The 23,183-nt window shown below is 54.6% G+C and overlaps 2 protein-coding genes across 3 annotated transcripts; one reads left to right on the top strand and one right to left on the bottom strand.

Annotated features, from left to right (window-relative positions):
- Positions 1-23: 23 nt before the first annotated feature.
- On the top strand, positions 24-8,228 carry Zbtb48 (zinc finger and BTB domain containing 48). 2 transcript variants are annotated; one of them, XM_021199569.2, is made up of 11 exons: positions 24-167; positions 650-1,321; positions 1,688-1,929; positions 5,214-5,325; positions 5,899-5,991; positions 6,404-6,490; positions 6,589-6,743; positions 7,065-7,201; positions 7,272-7,436; positions 7,728-7,816; positions 7,887-8,228. In XM_021199569.2, the coding sequence occupies exons 2-11, from the start codon at positions 653-655 to the stop codon at positions 8,181-8,183; spliced, it is 2,046 nt and encodes a 681-aa protein (XP_021055228.1). In that variant the 5' UTR covers positions 24-167; positions 650-652; the 3' UTR covers positions 8,184-8,228. The 2 variants fall into 2 exon arrangements, with proteins under 2 accessions (XP_021055228.1, XP_029395776.1); XM_029539916.1 differs by having other exon boundaries at positions 90-167; positions 6,404-6,743; positions 7,065-7,436.
- Positions 8,229-10,259: 2,031 nt separating this feature from the next.
- On the bottom strand, positions 10,260-18,827 carry Klhl21 (kelch like family member 21). Its single transcript, XM_021200409.2, has 4 exons — positions 17,778-18,827; positions 15,040-15,445; positions 13,405-13,477; positions 10,260-12,522 (listed from the first exon to the last, which is right to left on the bottom strand). Exons 1-4 carry the CDS (start codon positions 18,796-18,798, stop codon positions 12,229-12,231), a joined length of 1,794 nt encoding a protein of 597 aa, XP_021056068.1. The 5' UTR covers positions 18,799-18,827; the 3' UTR covers positions 10,260-12,228.
- Positions 18,828-23,183: the final 4,356 nt, after the last annotated feature.

The raw sequence follows: 23,183 nt of genomic DNA, 5'->3' as shown, positions 1-23,183 counted from the left end.
GTCCGGTTCTAGCCTGCGCGCATGTAGGTCACATCCGGCGCGGCGGCGGCGGCGGCGGCGGCGGCGGCGTCTCCGCGCTGTGGGCCGGGCTGTAGTTAGCCTTGTGGGCGGTGGAAGTGGTCTAGCCCGGAGCGGTGAAGCCGGTGTGAGCCGGGACGACCGGCCGGGTGAGGAGGGTGCGGGAGGGAGGCAGAGAGCCGCCTCGGGCTCTCAGGAGCGTGTGGCCGCCGCCTTCCGCTTGCCGCCCGCGCTGTGCAGGCGCGGCGTGGGCTTGGCTCACCTGTGCGCAGCCGCCGCCCTGCCCTGCTGGCTGGCCGTTGGGTGCGCTACAGATCAGCTGTCGTCCACGCTGGTCTAGCCCCAGACTCTCATTTTCATTTTTTTCCACACCAGCACCCTATCCCGACCGCCCCTGTCCTGTCTCCCGCCATGCACTTCCTCTCCCGCTCTCTCCCCTCTGGCCAACCCATGCCGCTCCCCGCCCCCAAGACCCCACTCTGGCTGTGTGCTCCGTGTGCACCTCCTAACCTTGACCCACGCCTTCATCCCGACATGGGTGGATGTTCAAGTGTCCATCTCACTCTCTTGGTCCAAAAGGGCTCTCCGGATCGGGGCTGTGCAGAGCGGTCATGTTTGCCTTCCCTTCCAGGTTATGGACGGTTCCTTCGTGCAGCACAGCGTGAGGGTTCTGCAGGAACTCAACAAGCAGCGCGAGAAGGGCCAGTATTGCGACGCCACGCTGGACGTGGGGGGCCTGGTGTTCAAGGCGCACTGGAGTGTCCTGGCATGTTGCAGCCATTTCTTCCAGAGAATCTACGGGGATGGCTCAGGGGGCAGTGTTGTCCTCCCTGCGGGCTTTGCTGAGATTTTTGGCCTCCTGCTGGACTTTTTCTACACCGGCCACCTCGCCCTCACCTCAGGGAACAGGGATCAGGTGCTCTTGGCAGCCAAAGAGTTGCGGGTGCCAGAGGCTGTGGAGCTATGTCAGAGCTTCCAGCCCCAAACCTCAGTGGGACAGGCACAGAGTGGATTGGGCCAGCCTGCCTCCCAGGACGTGAAAAGCCACCTCAAGGAGCCGACAGACTTGGATGAGGAGGAAGTTTTCAGGACTCTGAGCCTGGCCTCTGTGGATCAGGAACCCAGAGACAGTGAGCAGCCCCGGCTTGGTACACCTGCTCAGAGCAGCGCCGCCTTCCTCTGTGGGAAACTCACGCAGGCTTTGAAGCCTTCTCCCTCAGAGGACAAAGAGTCTGAGGACTGCAAAGAGCCCCCAAGGCCCTTGGAGGCTGGAGGTGCCCCGCTGCAGGGCGAGAGCAATGAGGTACTGTTTTCAGGGAACTGGGGAGGCAAGCATAAGGGTAAAGAGCGGCACTTCTGGAGCAAACATGGAAGCCAGTGGTCTCAGCTGACCTGCGAGCTGCACTTGTCCATGGTTGCCAGCTTCCTTGGGGTGGAGTGAGCGTCAGGGTTACAGGTATTTCCTTAGGTTAGTGAACCTGGCCAGCTCCCTGCTATCATAGACACTGTGCTCCAAGTCCAAGATTGCGGTTTTCTCTGGGCCCTGCAGGGAACTGTTGTCTCTGGTGAATGGACCATCTGGGGGTGGGGCTTATGTTGGAACTGAAGGTGGGGGTCCCTGCTGATTCTTGGGTGACCCTACCCCCTCCTGCTGCCTCCTCTACTCTAGTGGGAAGTGGTGGTTCAAGTTGAGGACGACAGGGATGGTGATTACGTATCTGAGCCCGAGACTGTGCTGACCAGGAGGAAGTCAAAAGTGCTTAGAAAGCCCTGTGTGGCCGAGCCAGCCCTGGCTGCAGGCACCCTCTCAGCCGAGCCCACTGACGGCAGGAAAGGTGCAGCCGTTCCGGTCGAATGTCCCACATGTCACAAAAAGTTCCTCAGCAAATATTACCTGAAAGTCCACAACAGGTAAATGCTCTGCTTGCTTTAATTTTCTTTTCCTGTCTGCCCTTGCGTGGTGCGGGAGAGGGTCCTGTACTCCCCTCCTCTGGGCTCTGCGAGGCTGGGGATCCTAGGTCAGGCCCAGACAGTGACTAGTCAGCATGCTGCCTCTTCCTGTCTTTCTGTGAGTTGTGGGATGGTGGACACCTGGTCAGTAGATTCTACCCACTGGGGAGTTTGACCGTGGGCAGGCCTCTGCCCACACAAGACAAGTCTCTGGCCCCTTCCTGAGCCGGAGCCGAGGTCTGATAGGCAGTATAGGCTGTGACAAGAGGCTGATTGAAAGGACGGAGGCTGCCTATGTTTCTGGGGATGTTAGCTTTGTGAGTCAGTGATGTATAAGGAACCATTTGTCTAACAGGTATCTTACATGACTTTTGTGAGGCTTTTTTTTTTTTTTTTTTTTGAGACAGGGTTTCTCTTGTGTAGCCCTGGCTGTCCTGGAACTCACTCTGTAGACCAGGCTGGCCTCAAAATGACTCAGATTAGCCAACCTCTGCTTCCAGAGCTGGGATCAAAGTGGGTGCCACCACCACCGGCCCCCAGCTCTTTTTCTTTTCCAAGCTAACTTGGAACTCACTCTGTATACCAGGCTGGCCTAGAACTTAGAGATCTGTCTCTGCCTCCTGAGTGAGCCATGCATCACCATACCTAGTCTTAGGACTGCTTTAAAACAACAAAGCTCCCTTCCCCCAGGGTCTCTCTGTGTAGCCCTGGCTGCCCTATAATTCTGCCCTATAATTCCCTATAACTGTGTAGACCAGGCTAGCTTCCAATTCAGAGATCCACCTTCATCTGTCTCCCAAGTGATGTGCCACGTGCCACCATACCTGGTTTGTTTTGAGTTCAAATTACTTGAGATCCTATACCACATGCCAGGCATGGTGGTGTACACTTTTTAATCTCAGCACTTAGGAGGCAGAGGTAGGCAGATCTCTGGGTATTGAGGCCAACCTGGTTTACAGCCTGAGTTCCAGGACAGCCAGGGATACACAGAGAAGTCTTGTCTTGAAAAACCAATGCCCTCCCAACACACCAAAAATAATAATAAAAGTGAGTGCTGCAGACATAGCCCCATCTCAGCTGCTCAGTAGACATACTAGTCTCCTGCAGTGCAGAGCCATATTGTGTTGTCAGTGTGTGACTCTGGCAAGCCACTGCTGCTCACTCACCTGGTGTAGGAATTGACCTGCTTGTCATGCCTGGCCTTGGGGTAGCTGAGGCTATGCATATCTACCCATGCTCCCTTCCTTCCTTCCTTGGTCTGTGGTTCGCTGATGGCCCTGAGAACTGGGAAGGAATGGCTTCAAGAGATGTTTGTATCTAGGCGTGGCTGCATTTGTCTGTAATCCAGCACTTGGAAAGCAGAGGCATGAGGCTTGCTGCAAGCTTGAGTCTGTGTAGTAAGTTTCAGGTCAATCAGGACTACACAGGGATACTGTGTCTCAAAAGAATAATAGAAAATGAGGTCCTTGCAGTGGCAGGGACTCCGGGGTTAAGGATTCTTGCAATGAAGATGAGAGTAAGTTTGGCTTCTGGATGGACAAACAGGAGACTCAGTGCTGCCCATAGCGCTGAGGTCAGGGTTCATTCAGCAAGCTGCTGGGCTTGCCATAAGGTGAGGTAGCCCTCGGATGCAGCACAGATACAGAAAGCCTTGTGTCTTGCAGGAAAGGAAGCAGTGCTTTAGAATGAAGCAGACAGCCTGAGCCTGCACTCTTTGGGAGTTCCAGGCCAGTTGGGGCTACAGTGTGTGGCACCCTGTTTGGGGAGGTAGGAGAGTAGGGCCAGCCAAGGAATTGGGAATTGGAGTCTACTGTATAGATAAGGTTAGTGGCCTGGGGACAACATTTATTTATTAAGAAGGTGGGGTACTTCCCCCTGCCCTGTAACAACCTTCAGTGCTAGGGACTGAAGCCCAGGGTCTCTGCCACTGAGCTACATCCGAGCCCATTTTTAGTGAGACAGGCCTTACTAAAATTGCCTAGGCTGATGATCCTTCTGCCTCAGCTTGGAGCAGCTGGGAATGGGCTATAGCTCAGCCTCCCCAGACAGGGTTTCTCTGTGTAGCCCTGGCTGTCCTGGAACTCATTCTGTAGACCAGGCTGGCCTCAAACTCAGAAATCTGTCTGCCTCTGCATTCCCAAGTGATGGGATTAAAGGCGTGTGCCACCACTGCCCGGCTGTAGCTCAGTCTTAGTCTGTTTGCCTGCCAGGTGAGACCCCATGTTCAATCCCCAGAATGCTGGGGGAAAGATCCAGACCAAGTGGCTGAGGTTACACCGCCAGCCTCTGCCACCCATCTAGGCTAGAAGGAGACTTGGAGGAGGTATGGAAGCCAGTTGCTGGGTAGAGCCTTTTGGCTAGGAGCAGAGCTAGCAGTAATGCCCCTGGCTGTTGTGAGTGGTTAGGACCTGACCTGGAGTTGGGCATGGGGTAAGGTCAGCGAAGGGCAGGCTGGTTCACTGGTTGCCCATGTCCTCTGCCCCCTGGGCTCTCAGTGCAAAATAAGCACTGGAAGGTTGTGAGCCCAAGAGGGCCCCTTTTCTGCAAAGACGTTTGGACTTAATGGAGCCTTCTGGAGAGATAGGGAGCCAGGAACCAAGGACTCCATGGACTGCTACAGCCACACTTGCTGGCACCAGTGAAATGGATGCACAGAACCTGGTCATGGAGTTCCACATTTACTTCTTTACTGGGTGTGGGAGGGTCATGTGCAGACGTCAGTGTACAGCTTGTGGGAGTTGTTTTCTTCCACCTCGTGTGTCTCAGGGATTGAACCTGAGTCCTGGCTTCTCAGCAGCAAGTGCTTCTGTCCATTGAGCCATATCACCTGTCCTGCCATGATGTCGAACAGAGGGAAGGATGTCAACCAGGTCGAGTCAGTGAAGTTTTGAGGCAGCCATTTAGGGAGGCTGGCAGACGAAGGGCTGGCTCCTCCTGGCTCCCTCCCGCCTGGCTTTCCAGCATGGGACCATTTGGACCCATGGCTACTGTTTCTTCCTGAGGCTAACCTGGAGGGGATTTCTAGCCTTCCCTTCCATGAGCACCTGGGTGTGGCTAAGCCTGCGTGGTTAAGTCCAGCCAGCCCTTCCCCCTGATGAGCACAGCGTGTCTGTGGCAGGGGCTGGACACCTCTTCCCCCTGATGAGCACAGCGTGTCTGTGGCAGGGGCTGGAGAGGGCCTTGAGGATCAGCAAGGTGGGAAAGCCTCTTAGCCCCCACGCCTCTGCGGCCTCTCTTCCTGGCAGGAAACACACTGGGGAGAAACCCTTCGAGTGTCCCAAATGTGGAAAGTGTTACTTCCGCAAGGAGAATCTCTTGGAACATGAAGCCAGGAATTGCATGAACCGCTCAGAACAGGTACTTGGGAATTGGTCCAAGTATTTGTGGGCAGCAGCACAGTGGCCTGTGTCTTCATGCCATCTGGGAAGGATCCTCAGGAAACCCTATGGGATTATAAAATAAGAACTGTGGGGCCTTGGCAGGTCCACATCCTAGTACATGTCGGACACATGAGTTCAGAGGGCACGAGGGATATTTTGGGTTTGCCTGCCTGGGTCTAGCTCCATCTTATGCTTTGGAGCAAGTAAAGTGTTTGTGGGAGATGACTGCCTGGAAGGGCCACCTTGTCAGCACCCCCCTCTCCCCCAAGTGGGTAGTGTTTGACTAAACCCCTTCCTCCTCTTCCCAAAGACTGGTCAGTAGCAGCTGGCTCTGTCTCTAGCCTGTCTGGAGCCGAGAAGGGTCTGGCGTGTGGTAGTGTGCAGTGCTCTGATGGTCAAGGCAGGCAGGTTACATGTTGCCCTCTCCTACCCCAGCATCCCCTACCCCAGGCAGACACTTCCCAGCAGCGTTTGGAAGCCCCTGCAGAGGCTGCCGTCGCAGGCAGAGGCCCTCCCTGATGCTGGCCCTGCTTGCCCCTCACACTGCCAGGTCTTCACATGCTCCGTATGCCAGGAGACCTTCCGACGGAGGATGGAGCTGCGGGTGCACATGGTGTCTCACACAGGGGAGATGCCCTACAAGGTCAGGCCCGCTTGTCCCAGGGCCATGGGCTGGGATTGCGGGGGTGGGGGGGTTGGGGGGTGGGTGGTATGTAGCTCTCTGCCTGGGGTGGTACCTGGCACTTGTTCCAGAGCCATGGGCTGGGGCAGGGGGCGTGCAGCTCTTTGCCTGAGGTGGTACCCGGCATCTCTCCCTTGAAGCCTGCCTTCCTTGCCCATTCAGTGACACCACTTCTGTAGGTAGGGTGATTCTGTAGCCTTGCTTGCTTGCGTTCTGGGGATAGTATGGATGACTAAATATCACCCCCTCTTGGGAGCCAACCTTCAGCCATCAAGGACTGTCCCTGTGTATGGACTAGGCCCTTCCCCGTGTGCTGAGAGCAGGGCATTGATGGTGCCGGCCGCACTGGACCTGACTGGGCCTGTTTTTTCAGTGTTCCTCCTGCTCCCAGCAGTTCATGCAGAAGAAAGACTTGCAGAGCCACATGATCAAGCTACATGGAGCCCCTAAACCCCACGCAGTAAGTGCTAGACAGGGCTGGGGTTCCGGTGGCTCTGGGACAGCTCAATCCTGTCCTCACCTGGATGCGCTCCCTCTGCCCGTCTCACCCACCTGCAGTGCCCCACTTGTGCCAAGTGCTTCCTGTCTAGGACGGAGCTACAGCTGCACGAGGCTTTTAAGCATCGTGGAGAAAAGCTCTTTGTGTGTGAGGAGTGTGGGCACCGGGCCTCGAGCCGCAACGGGCTGCAGATGCACATCAAGGCCAAGCACAGGTAGGAAGGATGAAGGAGAGCTTCCTCTGCAGCAAGCGGCCGCCTCCTCCCTGAGTCTCCTGTAGCCCTTCCAGGGTGGAGGTGAGAGACAGGCAGTTTGTAAGGCTAGTGGGGAGGACTCAGGCTGGGGCTAATTTGTACCATTTAGCTTGCTGACTCTCTGCAGTATAGATCTGCCTTTTGCTTCTGGGAATGGTGGTGTCCCTTGCTGGCTACCACCAAGCCCTGCTGCTTATTAGCATGTCCAGCTCCAGCAGAGTAGGTGGAGAGGGATGGCATCCCCACAGTGATGGCCTCTGCTTTGTGTTCCCATCTGACCAGGAATGAAAGGCCTTATGTCTGTGAGTTCTGCAGCCATGCATTCACCCAGAAGGCCAATCTCAACATGCACCTGCGCACGCACACCGGCGAGAAGCCTTTCCAGTGCCACCTCTGTGGGAAGACCTTCCGCACCCAAGGTGAGGCAGGCCCATCCCCTCCTTGCCCCAGGGCTGAGACAGCAACTGAGCCCCACCTTGTCCCCCACAGCCAGTCTGGACAAGCACAACCGCACCCACACGGGTGAGAGGCCTTTCAGCTGTGAATTCTGTGAGCAGCGCTTCACTGAGAAGGGCCCCCTTCTGAGGCATGTGGCCAGCCGCCATCAAGAGGGCAGGCCCCACTTCTGCCAGATATGTGGCAAGACCTTCAAAGGTATTTAGTAGGCAAGCTGTAGGAGAATAGGGGGCCTGGCTTCTGTTTCCTGCCCGCCTGGGTTGGAGGGTCTACACAGAGATCAAGGGCAACAGTGGCTTCCCCGTGCTCCTCAGAACCTTCACAGCTCCATCTTCCGTGTGCTTAGAGATGAGTGAACCTTCTGTGACAGTGAGCGTGGGGACAGGGCACCCTGCACCTGGGTAATGGTGACCTCGGTGCGGTGCCGTAGGGCCTGGAGTGGGGAGCTCCTGCTCCTAATGCCCACCCACGGTCCCATTCCTCCTGCAGCTGTGGAACAGTTACGAGTGCACGTCAGGCGACACAAAGGCGTGAGGAAGTTCGAGTGCACCGAGTGTGGCTACAAGTTCACTCGGCAGGTAGGTCAGGCCGGGTCCCCTGCTCCCCTCCTCCCTTCTGTCCCCAGCTCTGAGCTCTGCTTCTTCCCAGGCTCACCTGCGGAGGCACATGGAGATCCATGACAGAGTGGAGAACTACAATCCCCGGCAGCGCAAGCTCCGAAACCTCATCATTGAGGACGAGAAGATGGTGGTTGTCGCTCTCCAGCCCCCTGCAGACCTGGAGGTGGGCTCTGCAGAGGTCATTGTGGAGTCCCTGACCCAAGGTGGCCTTGCCTCCCAACTCCCTAGCCAGAGACTGTGTTCAGAGGAGAGCTTTGCTAGCCCTGGGGTCCTGGAGCCCTCTCTCATCATCACGGCTGCTGTTCCTGAGGACTGTGACACGTAGACCCCCGCCCAGATGGCCCCACTGACCAATAAACATGTGACTTAGGACTCTTGTTCAGTGGTCTGTTCCTTGGTGGTCTGCAGCTGCTTCCCAGCAAAGCTGAGGAGGGAATGGAGGTGGCTTCCACTTGTCCCTCACTCTTGCACACCAACAGGTAGTGTCCTTATTTAGAATAGTGTAGGTGAGGCCAGCCGGGGGTTGACACCTCTGACGTTGGACAAAGTGGCCAGGACCCATGGTGATGGCTTCATTAAGCAAGACTTAATGAAGTTGAACATGGCAGCGGCAGCTAAGCAAGCTGGCCTTCATAGGCTTCCTGTCCACGTAGGGACCCATCCATCCCTTGGTGCAGACCTTCCTTGAATGGGAGGAGTCATAGGTGGTCCCACCTTTTACAGAGCAGGGTGCCATGGGTCATGCATCCTGCAGATGCTTGTTTAAATCTCCCACCTCCTTTGTTTCCCTACGTGCCTGAGCGAGTTGCTGCTTCATTCATCCATGCTTGCATGGGCTAGTACATGCTCATGCTTCTCAGGTAAGTACTGAGAAGGAAGCCTCTGCACCAGTATTGGCAGGGGTAGGGGCTACTCTGAAGATGCTTTCTCGTGCCTGCCTGGCCTTCCTCGCACTGTGGTAGCTGAAGCAGTGCTATGATACCATCTTTGCTACACTGTTGGTTAAGGCTGTCACCAGTGTCCTAACCTTGTTAGAGGAGGCATAGGCCTTGGTAGGAGTGTCAGATTCGGACATTCACCAGCCAGGCTGAATCAGTGCTCATGGCTCTGGTAGCTGGAGGTGGGCTTTGCCTAATCCTCTTGCTCCCTGGGATGGGATGTCCGTGCCCACCCCCTGGCTCCCCAGCCGATCCTCACTGGACTTGGGAGACTAAGAAAATGGTTTTGGGGCTGGTAAGATGGCTCAGTGGGTAAGAGCACTGACTGCTCTTCCGAAGGTCCTGAGTTCAAATCCCAGCAACCACATGGTGGCTCACAACCATCTGTAATGAGATCTGATGCCCGCTTCTGGTGTGTCTGAAGACAGCTGCAGTGTACTTAGATATAATAATAAATAAATCTTTGGGCTTGAGTGAGGAGTTGCCCAGAGTGAGTAGAGGTCCTAAAAATTCAATTCCCAACAACCACATGAAGGCTCACAACCATCTGTACAGCTACAGTGTACTCACATAAATCTTAAAAAAAAAAAAAAAAAGGAAAAGGTTTCACTCAGAACTTCCACACCCACATGACTCCCTTTTATTCCTCGAGGCAGCTGAGGTAGAGCAATGCGCAGTTACTAAGCTGCTTCAGATCTGTTCTGGAGATGCTACAGGTTGCAGGGCTGGGGTATGTATGGCCCAGTGGTGCAGCACTTAGCACAGGAGACCCTCCCTCTATCCTCAGGGATCTGAGCCTGTTTTCTTTGCAGGCACCAGCAATAGGCTGAGAAAAGAGTGATCCCAGCTTGAAGGCTTTGAGGGGTGGGAGGGTAGAGTCTCATAGCCTGTTAGGGAGCCCAACAAAGCAGTGGTTCTCAACCTTCCTGATGCTACAACCCTTTAACATAACCCCTCCTGTAGTGGTGACTCCCTAATTATAAAAAGTAATTTTCATTGTTACTTCATAGCTGTTGTTTTGCTTCTGTTATGAACTGTAATGTAAATATCTGTGGTTTCCAGTCTTTTGGGGTTCACCACCCAGGCACAGGGTCCATCTTTATGGGCAGGAGTCTGACTTTGGGCAGCATGCCATGTTTCACCACTGACATAAGAAAGGGCCTCAAGGCTCTGTGAGGCAAGCTCCCTCAGATGCTGGGCTCCCCAAACTTACATCTGCAGACCCCACATCCCACCACACCTTCCTCCCACACCCATGTGAGCCTTTGCACAAAGGATTCCCAGAAGACAGAGCAGCAAGAGGTTGACCTCGCCGGGTGTTAGTGGCGCACGCCTTTAATCTCAGCACTTGGGAGGCAGAGGCAGGTGGATCTAAGTTTGAGGCCAGCCTGGTCTACAGAGCGAGTTCCAGGCGAGCCAAGACTACCCCTGTCAAAAGATGAAGGCCATGACAGCCAGCACGTAGGAAACATTTTATTTCAAAAATTAGGGAAGCACCCCAAGACCTTAGGATGCTGGACACAGAAGCTACAGAACAGACAAAAATAAATATACAAATCTGCCCAGCCACTGAGGACCGAGCGCCACCTGCCTAACGAAGGCGGTCTTCATTAAGTCTCTGAAGTCATAAATATAAGAAAAAAATCCCTTATAGATCAGCATCAAACACCAGGCACAGAACTTCTCATAACTTAGTTTTGTCCTAACATATAAAAGCTTTGTACATGTGACAGGGACAATCCCATTCCCAGGTGGCCCAGCTTCAATCCCTGTTCGTGTAGAGACGTGTGATAAGCAGTGGGTTACAGCCCAGAGCCAGTGGCAAAGGTGACACCTAGGGAGGGACAGTCCTGGACTCCTGGTGGGTACAAAGTGCCTACTTCTTACTATCCTTAGTTTTGGTGGGGCCCTGATGTGGAAACCTGAGTAGCCCTGGAGCTGGGCAGAGGGGCCCTGTGGGAGTGTGCACTACCCTGCAATAATTGCTGCAGGTGGTGCCCTTCCTCTGGAAAGCCTCCTAGCCTGTCCCCAAGAGGACTGAACAACTGTCCCCAGTACTGAGATTAGTCTCACACACACACACACACACACACACACACACACACACACACACACACACACACACACACGACCCTACCCTGCTGTGGCAAGGCACTCCATAGCAGAGCGTCAACAACTCTGAGTGGCCCTGGGAGCCAGCTCTTTTAAGGTTCAGAAAAGGAGGCACCCGAGGGATGGGCTGGTGGCACCAGAAAATGAAACAAGCCGCCTCTGCCACACATCCCCAAGGGAATCCTAGGTTACCAGAGGCCTCAGTTGGGACAGCACCGCCCCTTACCTACCATCTTTCCCGGGTCAGGTGCCCAGCAGAGCATTCTAGAACATGGCTTTCAAAACAGGAAGCAGGTGGGTACCTGGGAAATTAAGGCATTCCCCTCTGCCAGCTGGACAAGAAGGCGGCAGTAGGCGTGTGATAGGGCAGAAACTTCGGCTCCTAGAGCCTCATCTGCCCTTGAGTTCACAAGGAAAAGGCAACGCTGAACTTTGTCTTTGTCTGTAACAAAAAGTCCTAATGGCCTCTTCCCCCCAAAAGATAACAGACCCCAGCCAAGCCCACTGGGCACAAAGGGGTCTCAGCTCCCAAACCCATGAAACCATTCAAAGTCACAAACAAACCCAGGGATCCCCTAAGCTGTGGTCCAGGTGCCCTAGTACTTGTGTCCCTGGCCCTACGACCCTAGAAATCCTAGGTTTTCCACACACAGCAGAAAACCACAAGCTTTTCAAACCTACGGCCAAGTGCTGGGGCCGCCCCACTCGGCTCTCTTTAGAAGCTGGGCTCCCGAAGAGCTGCCACAGCAAGTAAGTCAGCTCTGCGAGCTTTGCTCCTGTCCTCCAGGAAAGAGTCCCAGGGAAGGCCTCCTTGCCAGGCAAGAACACGTGCTATGGGGACAGAGCTTGGACTCACACTGTGACAGCCCACCAGCTCAGTGTTAGTACTTAACTCCTATACGGTGAGACCCCGACAGTGGTGTGAACACCTCTCTACCTGCTGCACTGGAGGAGCCTTGGGACCGGATGGGGAGTTTAGCACTTCAGTGTAGCCTTTTGTCTTCACAGATTCCCAGTGCTCCAAGCCAGGCCACTTTCTTACCATTACAGGACCTTCTGCCCTGGGAGCACACAAGCCCAGGAGAGGGCAAGGAGAGGCTCCCTGCACGGTGAGCTGGATGCTACGAGCTGGGGTGACTTCTGAAGGCTGATTCATGATGGTGATCACCGCCGCCTTAGTCCCCAGAAGCTGTGACATCGGCTCTGAATGCACAGAAACCTTTACACGGCGCATCAAGGGGCCCACTAAGCACCCTGGAGCTGCTTCCCTGCAGGTGCCAGGCCCCTTGCACCAAGGCCCTCCCCTGGGCCAAGCCTGGGCTAGTGCAGCTCCTCAGGGTTCTGGGGCAGCCTGTGGTAGCCTGCGTCCACGTCATTGCTACCACTGTTCAGCTCGAAGCCACGGCCCCCTGCCGGTGTCTGTGGCATGAACTGGCGGAAGATGCTCACGCTACCGTGCCAGAAGGTGGGCTCTGGAAGTCGCCCCACCACACTCCATGCCCGGGTCTCTGGGTCATATGCCTCCACCACGTCCGAGAGTTCAAAGGTGTTGTCGTACCCCCCAGAGACATAGAGTTTGCCTCCCAGGACGGCCAGGCTGCCCCCGACGTGTACCTGTGGGTCAAGGTGGAGGAGTGAGTGAGGCAAGCAACCGTGGCCCGGCAGACCGCTCTCTCCGATTGCTCTAGTAATTTCCAGGGACCAGCTCGGCTCGTCATAGCCGCAGCACTGAGAACTATCCTCAGCCAGCTTTCCAGATGTAGAGATAGAGCAGGACAATGCTTCTCGGTCCCCATGTGGTCAGCATGGTCTCCCACCCATACCCAGCATCCCTACAGCAGCAGCCCTCTAGGGCAGGCTTGTCTACTGTACAGACAGGACGCAGTATGCTGGTGCAGCCATCGGGGAGCCTGGTCAGATGCGACAAAGCCTTCCCAGGGTCACTACACCATCAGCCTTAGACCTTTCTCAGCAAGCAGAGACAGGAGGCCCTGACCAGACGGCAGCAGCAGCAGCAGTAAGGGTGCCCCCCTCCTGTCCCCCTGTTCACAGCACACAGCGTGTCTAATAAATGTATTACATCACCAAGGCCAATTCCTCAGGAAGCAAGCAGGGGTACATCACACCCAGAGACCTGTCTGAGCCCATTCCCTCTAGCCACAATGGCTCTGCTGGTGCTCACACAAACACACCAGCCCTAGGGCCTCAGCACTTGCTGTCTCTTTGTGGGGAAACTCATCGATTCCTCACCTCTTCTGTTTGGTGGCTCACAGTAAGGGTGTGGGAACCACTGGCCTGGTCCCTTGAGACCCTAACACCAGACCGGCGAGTTTCACAGGTGGACTGTAGCAGCAGCCTCCACTAACTCAGAGAACACCTGGAGAGGACTTAGAAGCTCCACCCACCATGACTGCGCCCCAAACAATCTAATGGCAGTGCACTTGCAAAAGCGGGGCTGGCCTGAGCTTACAGGTGCTGCCACACCTCCAGACTTACCTGATTCATGGATGGGATCTTGTCCCATTCATCTTTAGTGGGGTTGTAGACGTCCACCTCGGCAGAGTCATCCCTGTGGAGCAATAGAGGAAGAGGTGCCCGGTTAGACAGAAGCAGCACCTCGGGTGTGAAGGGCCACAGGGCCCTCCACTTGGCGACTCTTCCCATGAATCTGTATATTTGAGACATGAGACAGCGTCTGTGTTTGTAGCCCAGGCTGGCTTTGAAACCAATGGGTATCTCTACACTCCCTGCCGCCTTTCCAGCGGAGACCAAAGAGCCACAGCTTGAAGGGGCCAGGCTGGACAGGGATCCCCATCTCCTCTCTTCAAGGCTGCCGCCCCCTAGTCATAGTCAACATCTTTGCCTTTTCTAGAAAGCTGCATGGAGTGGGTGCACGGCAGGAGGCCCCAGACAGCAGCTTTTACTGGTCACTGATAACAGCTACAGGGTACTATGGTCTTCACAGAGCACTGGCTGTGTCCCTGACAGGGCTCTCGGGACATAGGTACACCCTGTGCACAAGGTTATATGGATCACAAAACACTGCCTTCTTTTATCCAGGCATTGAGGTTGGGGGCTGACCCGGCTTCCTGTGTGGGTGGCACAGAAGCAAACCATTAGCTGGGCAAAGCCCTCCCACTTCCACGTGGAGGGCAGGAAATCAACACTGACTCCCATCCGTAAGGAGAGCCAGCGAGTGTCAGGACCCAGAACAGCCACGGGGAACAGTCTGCCCTAGGACCTTAGGACAGGAGGGCATTCTCGAAGGTACTGGGCTGGCAGCCACTGTGGAGGGGCTGAAGCAAAGACCTGGCACGCTTCAAAGCTGTATTTATAGCCAGGCCCTCCCACTTCTTAAAGATACCACAGGAGGTGGGGCAGACTAGCAAAGGGCCAGGCAGTTTTATAACAGGATTCAGGAAGGTTCCAGGGCATCTTCAGGTCCTGGGATTTAAAGACGCCAGGCCCCTCAGCCGCTCAGATGCCAAGCAAAACACCTGTGTCCCCCTTTGACTCCTCAGAGCACAAACACCTTCTGCTTGGAAGGGCAGGGCAGGCAAAGGTCATTGTTGTCCCCAGGCCCAGGCAGAGGGAATCCATCTGTGGGATCCCAGATCAAAGTCTGTGACCAAAAGGAGCCGTGGGGCAATGTCTGTCATTCCCTCCCTCCCTCCGTCCCAGCCCCCACAGCTGCTGGCAGACTCTGGACCAGGAAGCGAAGCAGCGAATACACACACGTGCATGCACACACAGGACACAGGCATCCAATTTTTCTCCCAGATGCCCAGTAGCCACTTAGTCAAGGTGTATTTGACTGTGACCAGACCGGGCATCAAAAACCTGCAGGTCGGGCTAGGGTAGAGAGCTGAGATGGCTCAAGATCTCGGTCGCAGACCAAGTGAGACCTGCACATATATGTGGCCAATGGATGCATGGTAAGCCACTGGATGCTTAGCTAGGCACTGCCAAGATTCCACTATCCCTGATGTGTCCTGAGTCAGAAAACCTAAAGCCCACAGCAATGATCTAAGGGGTGTTCCCTAGCCTCTGGTCCCAGCTTGGCCCCCCAGTACTCATCTGTGAATTGGGCAAAGGGGTGAGGAGCCAAAAACCAGTATGCCATGGCCTCACCTGACGAAGTACATGAGTCCATTCAAAGTCACAGTCTTGGGCGCAAAGGACCAGGGTGGGAGCTGGCCACAGTTCACCAGCGACCACAGATCGGTGTCTGGGTCATAGCACTGTATCACCATGGTCTCCTTGCCTGCCAGGGAGCCGATGGCGTAGAGTCGGCCTCGGCAGGCAGTGGTAGAGCAGTTGTCCATGGGGTAGGTCATGGGCTGCAGGGCCTCCCAGGAGTCGGTGGCGTGGTCATAGCGCTCTGTGCTGTCGGCCGCCACCACATACAGAAGGCCGTCTAGCACTGAGGAGCTGTGGTACTCTCGGGCCTTGAGCATGGGCGCCACCTCTGTCCACTCGTTCACACTAGAGTTGTATCTCCACACGCAGTCATAGAGCCGGGAGCCGTCAGACCCGCCTGCCGGGACATACAAAGGACAGATGGTCAGCCCACGTGGGGTGAGTCACCCACCTGTGCCTTCCTGGACTTCAGGGTTGGCCTCTCCCTACGGAGGAATTAGTCTCACCCCTGTCACCCAAAATGCATCGGTCCTCTTGAGGGCCTCACCAAGCTGTCACTGAGGCACTGAACAGACCCACTAATTGCTATCATACCAAGGCCAAAAGATGCTGCTCTCAACAGCCCTGGCCTGCGGTTTCAGCTAAGCTGGTAGGGCGCTTACCACAGCATGCATGAAGCCTGGGTTTGCTCCCTAGAGAGCAATACATCTATAATCTCAGCCCCCTGGGGTTCGGGTTACCCTGGACTACATGAGACCCCAATTCCAAGAAACAAAAATGAGGGCGGAGACCACCGGCTATCCTTTCTCGGGCCTGGGTTCCATTCCCAGCACCGACACAGCAGCGCATAAGCATCCGTGATGCTTGTCCTGGAGGATCTGGTGCCCTCTTCTGGCTTTGGGTGGGCACCCAGGTGTGAAGGAGGTGCAGATTACACCCAGGCAAAACACCCATGTACATAAAAAGTAAAATAATAAAATGAAAAGTGCCTTCCCCCACACGGCCTTAGGTTTCCCCCCCACCGAAACCATTGCACTTAACTAACTCAGAACAGCCTTGACTCTGGGCAGCTCTTCCCAGTAAACACCAAACATCGGACTTGGCCACCAAATCCTAGACTCCCTGGGTACTTTCAAACCAGGGATGTGCCAGGACACAGTGAGAATCCAGTGTTCCCCAAGAGACCTAACACAGCAAGTCACACCTCCATACACTCTACGGTTCTAGTTTGCACTTTAGTGGAGGGAACAGGGGCGTTTCACTTGAAATTCTCACCAAGCTATACAAGTATGACAGACACTGGTGTGTGTGTACAAGTCCTTTTTAAAAGGCCATTAAGGAGGTTTAGGCTAGCCTGGTCTACAGAGAGAGTTCCAGGACAGAGAAACCCTGTCTTACAAGACAAAGTGTGAAGCAGATCTAAGACCATGAAGCTTTCATGCTATCAGGAGACTGCAGGAATCCTGGAGGCTGTGCCCTTGGCTTTCCCTGCTGGCGCCTGCCTTGAACAGGACAGACGTTCTGTCTGTCTCTCAGCCTGGAGCTTTTGAGTCTGAGGTGTCTGTGGGCCTTTTACAGGGACCCTGCAAAGCAGCTGATGCGGCTTCCTGACCCTCAGGGAAATCCCCTACCAGCAGCTGAATGCCAGGACGGTGCCACCTGCCTAAACCTGATTAGCTGTTCAGCTGTGACATTTATCCAAGGGCGAGTCTGGCCAGTTCTGGGAAGGCGTTCTCTGCTCAAAATCACTAGCCAGACTTCAGAGGAGATGGGGGCAGGGTGGCAAGGGAGGAACCCCAAACAACACAGAGTTGGTCTCAGGTTGTTAAAGAGGGATACATTCTGGCAGGCTTCAGCAGAGCTGGACAGGAACGCTGAAGCCAGACCTGACACTGTCGAGTCCGGATGTGTCCCCTCTTCTGTTCGACACAGCAACATCAGGGTAGGCTTTATGTGGAATGTGCCACCCTAGGCACAGCCCCCGGTGACGACCCAGCCTCATGCCTGCCTGCCTGATAATAGGGCCAGAGGCCTCAGTGGTCTTTCCTTATATAGCAGTTCCAGAGGCCATCTCTGTTGGCCTCCTGTAGCCTCCCCCCCAGTTGGATCAGGGATTCATCCTTAGTGAAAAACCGTGGGAGAAGCCCAGTACTGGGGCAGGCTGGGGCCCGCCTACCGTGACTCGGCAGTGTTTTGGGGTTTCAGCCAAGTAACTGGCAGAAAATCTCTCAACATGTGACCATGTTTACAGTCGTAGACTAGAGCAGCCTAAATACCATGTGATCCACAGTGCACCGCCTAGGTGCGGGCTCTAAGAAACCTTGTCACTGGTGACAAAGCCGTGAGTCAGGAGGCCCCTGTGGCTTAGCAGGGAGGGAGAAACGTCCCTGCTTTGGGGAGGGAGAGATGCCTCACCAGGCGCCAGCCTGCATCCTGTCCCCGCATTCCTTGGGGATTAAAAGAAAGCACCCATTGTGCCAGGTCAAAGCCCGGGTCTTTTCCAACTCAAAAGAGGGAGGCACCTCCGGGCAAGGAGTTGGCTAAGCAAGGCAGACTGTACCACACGGGGCACAGAGAGGCTCAAAGACGCCATGTCTGCTCTACAGGGGACTCCTCTAGCTTAAAAACAGATGGAGAACTTAAGGAAGTCGCCCTGCCAAGGGCTAGGTCAGGTCTTAGAATGCCAGGTCCTGAGTATATCTCTCTTGGAAATCCACCAGCGCACTCACCCGTCACGTAGATGTCGTTGCCCAGAGCCACGATACTGTAGCCCCCACCTAAGTGATCGGGGAACTCGGCCAGGTAGCGCCACTGGCCGGTCTGCGGATTGTAGCAGTCGACCGTGACCAGCTCGTCGCAGTCCTGGTCGCAACCTCCCACCAGCACCAGGATCTCGGCCAGGCCGGTGGACGGGCGCGGACGCATGCGGGGGCAGGGCCCGCGGTCGTGCCGGTCGTAGCGGGCCGCCTGGAAGTCGCGGGCCTCGCGCAGCAGGCGCAGGCAAGGCGGGCAGCGCGCCACCAGCGGCTCGGCCTCCACGTGTGCCAACAGGTAGAAGCGTCGCACGAAAGGCAGGCGCACAGCCTCCAGCAACTGCGGCCAGTGCGGCGCGCGGCGCGGCGGGTCCGCGCGGACCCAGCGCAGCGCCAGCTGGTAGGCCGCCTCCTCCTTGGGCACGCACAGCCCGTCGTCGCGCAGGTAGCGCAGCAGGCGCGCCAGCGGCAGCCTCTCCAGTTGCTCCGCGCCCAATTCGCCCACGTGGCGCAGGATGAAACGCTGCGCCGCGCTCGCCAGCCCCGAGCAGCTGAAGGCCTCGGCAAAGTCCTGCATGTCCAGGCAGTTGGCCAGGTCGAGCTGCTGCTGCAGGAAGGCGCCGCACGCCTCCTTAACGGCGGGGAACTGCAGCAGGTCGGCGGCGCGCAGCAGCGGCTCGGCGTTGTCGCCGCTCACCGCCACTCTGCCGGTGTAGCTGAAGTCCAGGAGCAGCTGCAGCATGTCGGGCGGCACCCCGTGCAGGCGCACGCGCTCGGCGCGGCTCTCGCGCAGCTGGCCCGCGAACATGGCGCGGAAGTAAGGACTAGCGGCCGCCAGCACGGCGCGGTGCGCGGGGAAGTCGCGGCCGCCCGCCGCCTCCAGGGTCACGTCCAGGAACTTGCGCTCCGCGCGCAGTTGACTCAGGCCGCGCAACAGGCTCAGGGCGTGCGCGGGATCGGAGAAGGGCAGCACAGCCAAAGGCGCCGGCCGCTCCATGACGCGGAGCTGCGGGTCACAGGGACGCCCTGGCGCGCCCGGCACCGCCTCTATAAATACGCAGACCAGCCGCGGCCTCCGTGGGCGGGGTCTGTTGGGGCGGAGCGCCACTAACCGTGCCCATTTAACCCTTCTGTTCCCAGCACTGCCGTCTGAGTCACAGCCGCCTACGCTGGCCCCTTTCCTCCCTTCCGGGGATTCCAGTCGTCTCCAGCTGAGAACGGCGGGTGACAAGTGAGGGCTGACCACTCCCCATCCCAGCGGTTTGCAGAAAGAGGTCTGGAGAGGCGAGCTCGGCGCCCGAATCCGTAATCACTCCTTTGGTCCCAAATTCCCTATTGCGCTCCTGGGAACTTTAGAACATCTGGGAGCGACGGCTCTGTTTTAGTTTCAGTGGCTCCAGGGGTAGCTACTTAACCCAGTCAGATTTCAAACGGTATTTTCACAATTCAGCACCAAAACACGAACAGTTCGATGGGTTTTCGTCGTCTCTTATTCTTGGCGCGTTTAAGCAAATTGGGGCCAGACTCCAGGAATGTGCTCCACAGTGTTCGTTCATGCCTGAGTTTCCACCGCATCAGCAGTCAAGTTTAGTCGGCAAAGCAGTAGGTTTCCGAGCAGGCTTCTCAGAAAGGGTAGGGGCAGGTCTGCCGGGGATCTCTCAGGCTCCAGTCCTCCGGGTGGCTCAATGGGTCCAGCTCGAGGTCCGTCTGTCAGGGAAACACCTTGAAAAGCTGCAGAGCTGGTAGCAGTCACAGTTGAGTGGTGATGCAGTGGGGGCTGTTTGTATGTATGTGCGTGTAATGTATGTATATATGTACGTAGTCTTGGAGAAGGAGTCCCCTCCCCACTTAAAAGCCATATTTGGGTTTTGCTTTGCTTAGTTTCAGGCAAGTGTGGCGAGAGAAACATCAGCGGCGTCTGCTAGTTAACTGTCCCCCACCTCCTTTCTGAAAGCATTCCAGCCTCCAGCCTGCCCCAACACCCTGGAGTCAGTCCTCTGTCATTCCTGGGTTGACACAGCCATGGCTGGCGACATTACATCTTATTCCATTTCTAAACCCGTTCAGGCTTTCCACTCAAGAAACCTCTCCTCCTTTTCCAACGAGAATGCATCTGGTCTAAATTTCAGGGTCAGCATGGGAAGCACGGGTTCTAAGGAGGCAAACATGCAGGTACCCAGGCAACCGCCTGTTGCCCATAGAAGGACTGTTCACAGAGCTATTAAAGGCAGAGCAGCATTCCTGGGCCCAGGAGGCTGGCCCAGCTTACACACAGCCCTTCCGACAGGCTGAGCAGCCAGGAAGTGGGATGCTGCTAGAAACGTCCTGCAGTTCTGGGAGTCAGCTCCGCTCAGCACGAACCCTCAGGATTAAACGCTACAGCTGAGAACTGAGTATGGATTTTGTTTCTGCTGGAGATGGAATCAAGGGCCTCAGGCACACAAGGCAAGCACTTTATTAAGCAGAGTTCAATTCCTTGCTCTTGGCTCCCCTCCCAACATCAAAGGGTTATTTGCACACCATGTGTGAGTCCCGTAATGCACCCTTGAAGAAAGATCATGTAGTTATTGAGATGGGAAGACAAGCGTGTATGCATGCCAAGTCTGTCAAGTCAGACTGCACACAGTAGGACCCATGCTAGTTCTGTCAAGTCAGATTGGGACCCAATTGTCCAAATCAAATCGCCTGGAGGGGAAACCGAGCCTTCTCTGCTCTCTCTTGGAGCTTCTCAGGTTGGAACCCAGTCTGGCTCCTGCTTCATTTAGCTCTATCTGAAGCCCTAGAACTGTTTTAGTTTGAACTTCCTTGTGGTTTTGCTTTGGAGTGTTAGTGTGTCTTCACCCCTGTGAGTTGGGCAGGAGTACAGGTGGGGACAATGGCGGACAATAGCCTCAGGTGCTGACCCTTGACTTGCTTTGTTTTTGAGGCTGCTTGGATCTTACAAAGACCCACCTGCTTCTGCCTCCTAAATGCTGGAGTTAGAGAAGTAGCCAAACCTGCTGGCCTACCACCTTGCCTAAAACAGTCTCTTTGTTAGCTTTTCACACAAAATTCCAGAGTAGGTGACCTTTAGACTTGCAAAGATTTGCCTTTCTTCACCTTCCCTCTCCCTGGTAGCAGTGCTGGGATTGCAGTGGCTTCCATTAAATCTGCGTTTATGTGGATTCTGGGACATTTTGTTTTGTTTTGTTTTTTTCAAGACAGGGTTTCTCTGTATAGCCCTGGCTGTCTGGGTATTCAGTCTGTTGACCAGGCTGGCCTTGAACAGATCTACCTGCCTCTGCCCTCCTGAGTGCTGGGATTAAAGGGGTGTGCTAAAAGGTCACTATGTAGCCCAGGCTGGCCATGCTGATAAGCTGGGATTTTAGACATGTGTCACCATGCCCATCCCGTGTTCTTTCTCTAAGATGTATGTATGGGGGGGGACCGACAAACAAACGAACAAAAATCCAAAACCTGGGGGCTGGTGAGATGGCTCAGCAGGTTAAGAGCACTGACTGCTCTTCCAAAGGTCCTGAGTTCAAATCCCAGCAACCACATGGTGGCTCACAACCACCCCTAATGAGATCTGACACCCTCTTCTGGTGCATCTGAAGACAGCTACACTATATTTATCTATAATAATAAATAAATCTTTGGGCTGGAGCAAGCAGAGGTATTAAAGTTAGTTTCCAACCAGATGAAGGCACACAAATATCTGTACAGCTACAGTGTGTACTCATAGACATAAAAAAAAAAAAAAAAAAAACAAGACCTGGGTAGAGGAAAGAGCTGAGTGGTAGAACATTGAGGCCTCGGCTCAATTCCTAGCATCACACAAACAAATATAAATAAGTAAAGATAAGATAAGATAAGTCCCAGTATCTGGGAAGTAGAAAAGGGGAGTTCTCAGCAAGTTCCAGATCAATCAGGTAAGATTACAGTGTGACACTGTCTCAAAAAAAAAAATTAATTATACCCCACCACTAATTTCTATGCCCACAAGCTTAGCTTCAGATCGGTGGCCTACAGATTCCTCTTGGTTATTGAGCCATCTTTACCAGGTAAGTTTAGCATCACCTCCTCCTCCCCCAGTCAAAGAAACTTCCCTTTATAGCAAATGGAGACTGTCACAGAAAACCACAACTGGACACAATGTAGGACACAGCCCCAGTGCCCACTTCTACAGCTCAGGGAGCATCCTGGAAGAGGGGGCAGGAAGATTTTAAGAGCCAGCATACCAGGAACTCAGTTGTTAAGCAGCCTCCTATAGAAATGGCTACATAAAGAAGAGTGAAACAACGGGGGAAATTTCATGGGGTACCGGCCCTAGACAAAGGGAGGCAGGCTTAGGGGCAGTCCTTCCCATGAGTGGGTCCCCTACCTGGTTGTCCAGTACAAACTAGTCAGCCCTAAAACCAGATGCACACAATCAACAAAAACAGATTTAGCAGGCTTTATTTGTATACTTTTGCATAAACATGAACTCACACATAGCAATAATAACTGAGGAAGAAAAGACTATCAATTTGAGAGTTAGGGGATTTGGAGGGAGGACAGAAAAGGGGAGTGCTGTGATTGTACTGTCATCAACAATAAAGATTAAAGTTTAAGGTACTCTCCTTAAACGTTGCTATTAAATACACACAGTTATCTAAACTATACTGGGTCTTTCCTTTTCTGTTTTAAACTTTTTATCAGGTGTCTGACGCCCGTGAATAGTCTGCCTTCCTGTGCTTCATGCACACTTGCTGCCTGAGCTCAGAAGGGAGCAACGCACACTGAACCAGCTACAGGTGGTTGGGAACCATCATAGCAGTGGTGCAGGGGAGCGGAACCGAGCTTTTCTGCCGGGGTCAGCAGTGTTCTTATCCCCTGAGGAACCAACTCTCCAACCCCACATGCTGAGTTCTGAGGCCAGCTTGGGTTACATAGCGAGACCTTGTTGATTTTCTCTTTCGGTCTGCAGGGCTGGGAACTGGTCTCTGGGCCTTACCCTGGCTAGAGGAGCGCCAACCACTGACCTCCAGCCTCTGCTCTTTCGCTCTTTCTGGCAGGCAGAGGCTGCTCAGGCTAGCCTAAGAGTTTGTATTCTTCCTTGCTCTGACTACCAAGTCGTTGGGATTATAGGCATTAGCTGTACTACTAGCTGAAGCTAACATCTTTCTCAAGGTATGTTTATTTACTTATTTTTTTTAAGATTTATTTATTTATTATATGTAAGTACACTGTAGCTGCCTTCAGACACTCCAGAAGAGGGTATCAGATCTTGTTACAGATGGTTGTGAGCCACCATGTGGTTGCTGGGATTTGAACTCCGGACCTTCGGTAGAGCAGTCGGGTGCTCTTACCCACTGAGCCATCTCACCAGCCCCTATTTACTTATTTTTAAAATATCTAAAA

This window comes from Mus pahari, chromosome 6 (assembly GCF_900095145.1).
Source record: "Mus pahari chromosome 6, PAHARI_EIJ_v1.1, whole genome shotgun sequence".
NCBI classification, from domain to species: Eukaryota; Metazoa; Chordata; class Mammalia; order Rodentia; family Muridae; genus Mus; species Mus pahari.
This window is presented reverse-complemented; position numbering and strand designations above follow the sequence as displayed.

Coding starts and splice junctions, on each gene's coding strand:
- Zbtb48 (XM_029539916.1), top strand. CDS start 653: ATGGACGGTTCCTTCGTGCAGCACAGCGTGAGGGTTCTGCAGGAACTC. Junction 1,322..1,687: donor TGCAGGGCGAGAGCAATGAG/GTACTGTTTTCA, acceptor CCTCTACTCTAG/TGGGAAGTGGTGGTTCAAGT. Junction 7,437..7,727: donor ATGTGGCAAGACCTTCAAAG/GTATTTAGTAGG, acceptor TTCCTCCTGCAG/CTGTGGAACAGTTACGAGTG.
- Klhl21 (XM_021200409.2), bottom strand. CDS start 18,798: ATGGAGCGGCCGGCGCCTTTGGCTGTGCTGCCCTTCTCCGATCCCGCG. Junction 13,478..15,039: donor GGACTCATGTACTTCGTCAG/GTGAGGCCATGG, acceptor ATTGCTCCACAG/GGATGACTCTGCCGAGGTGG. Junction 12,523..13,404: donor AGATCCCATCCATGAATCAG/GTAAGTCTGGAG, acceptor CTTGACCCACAG/GTACACGTCGGGGGCAGCCT.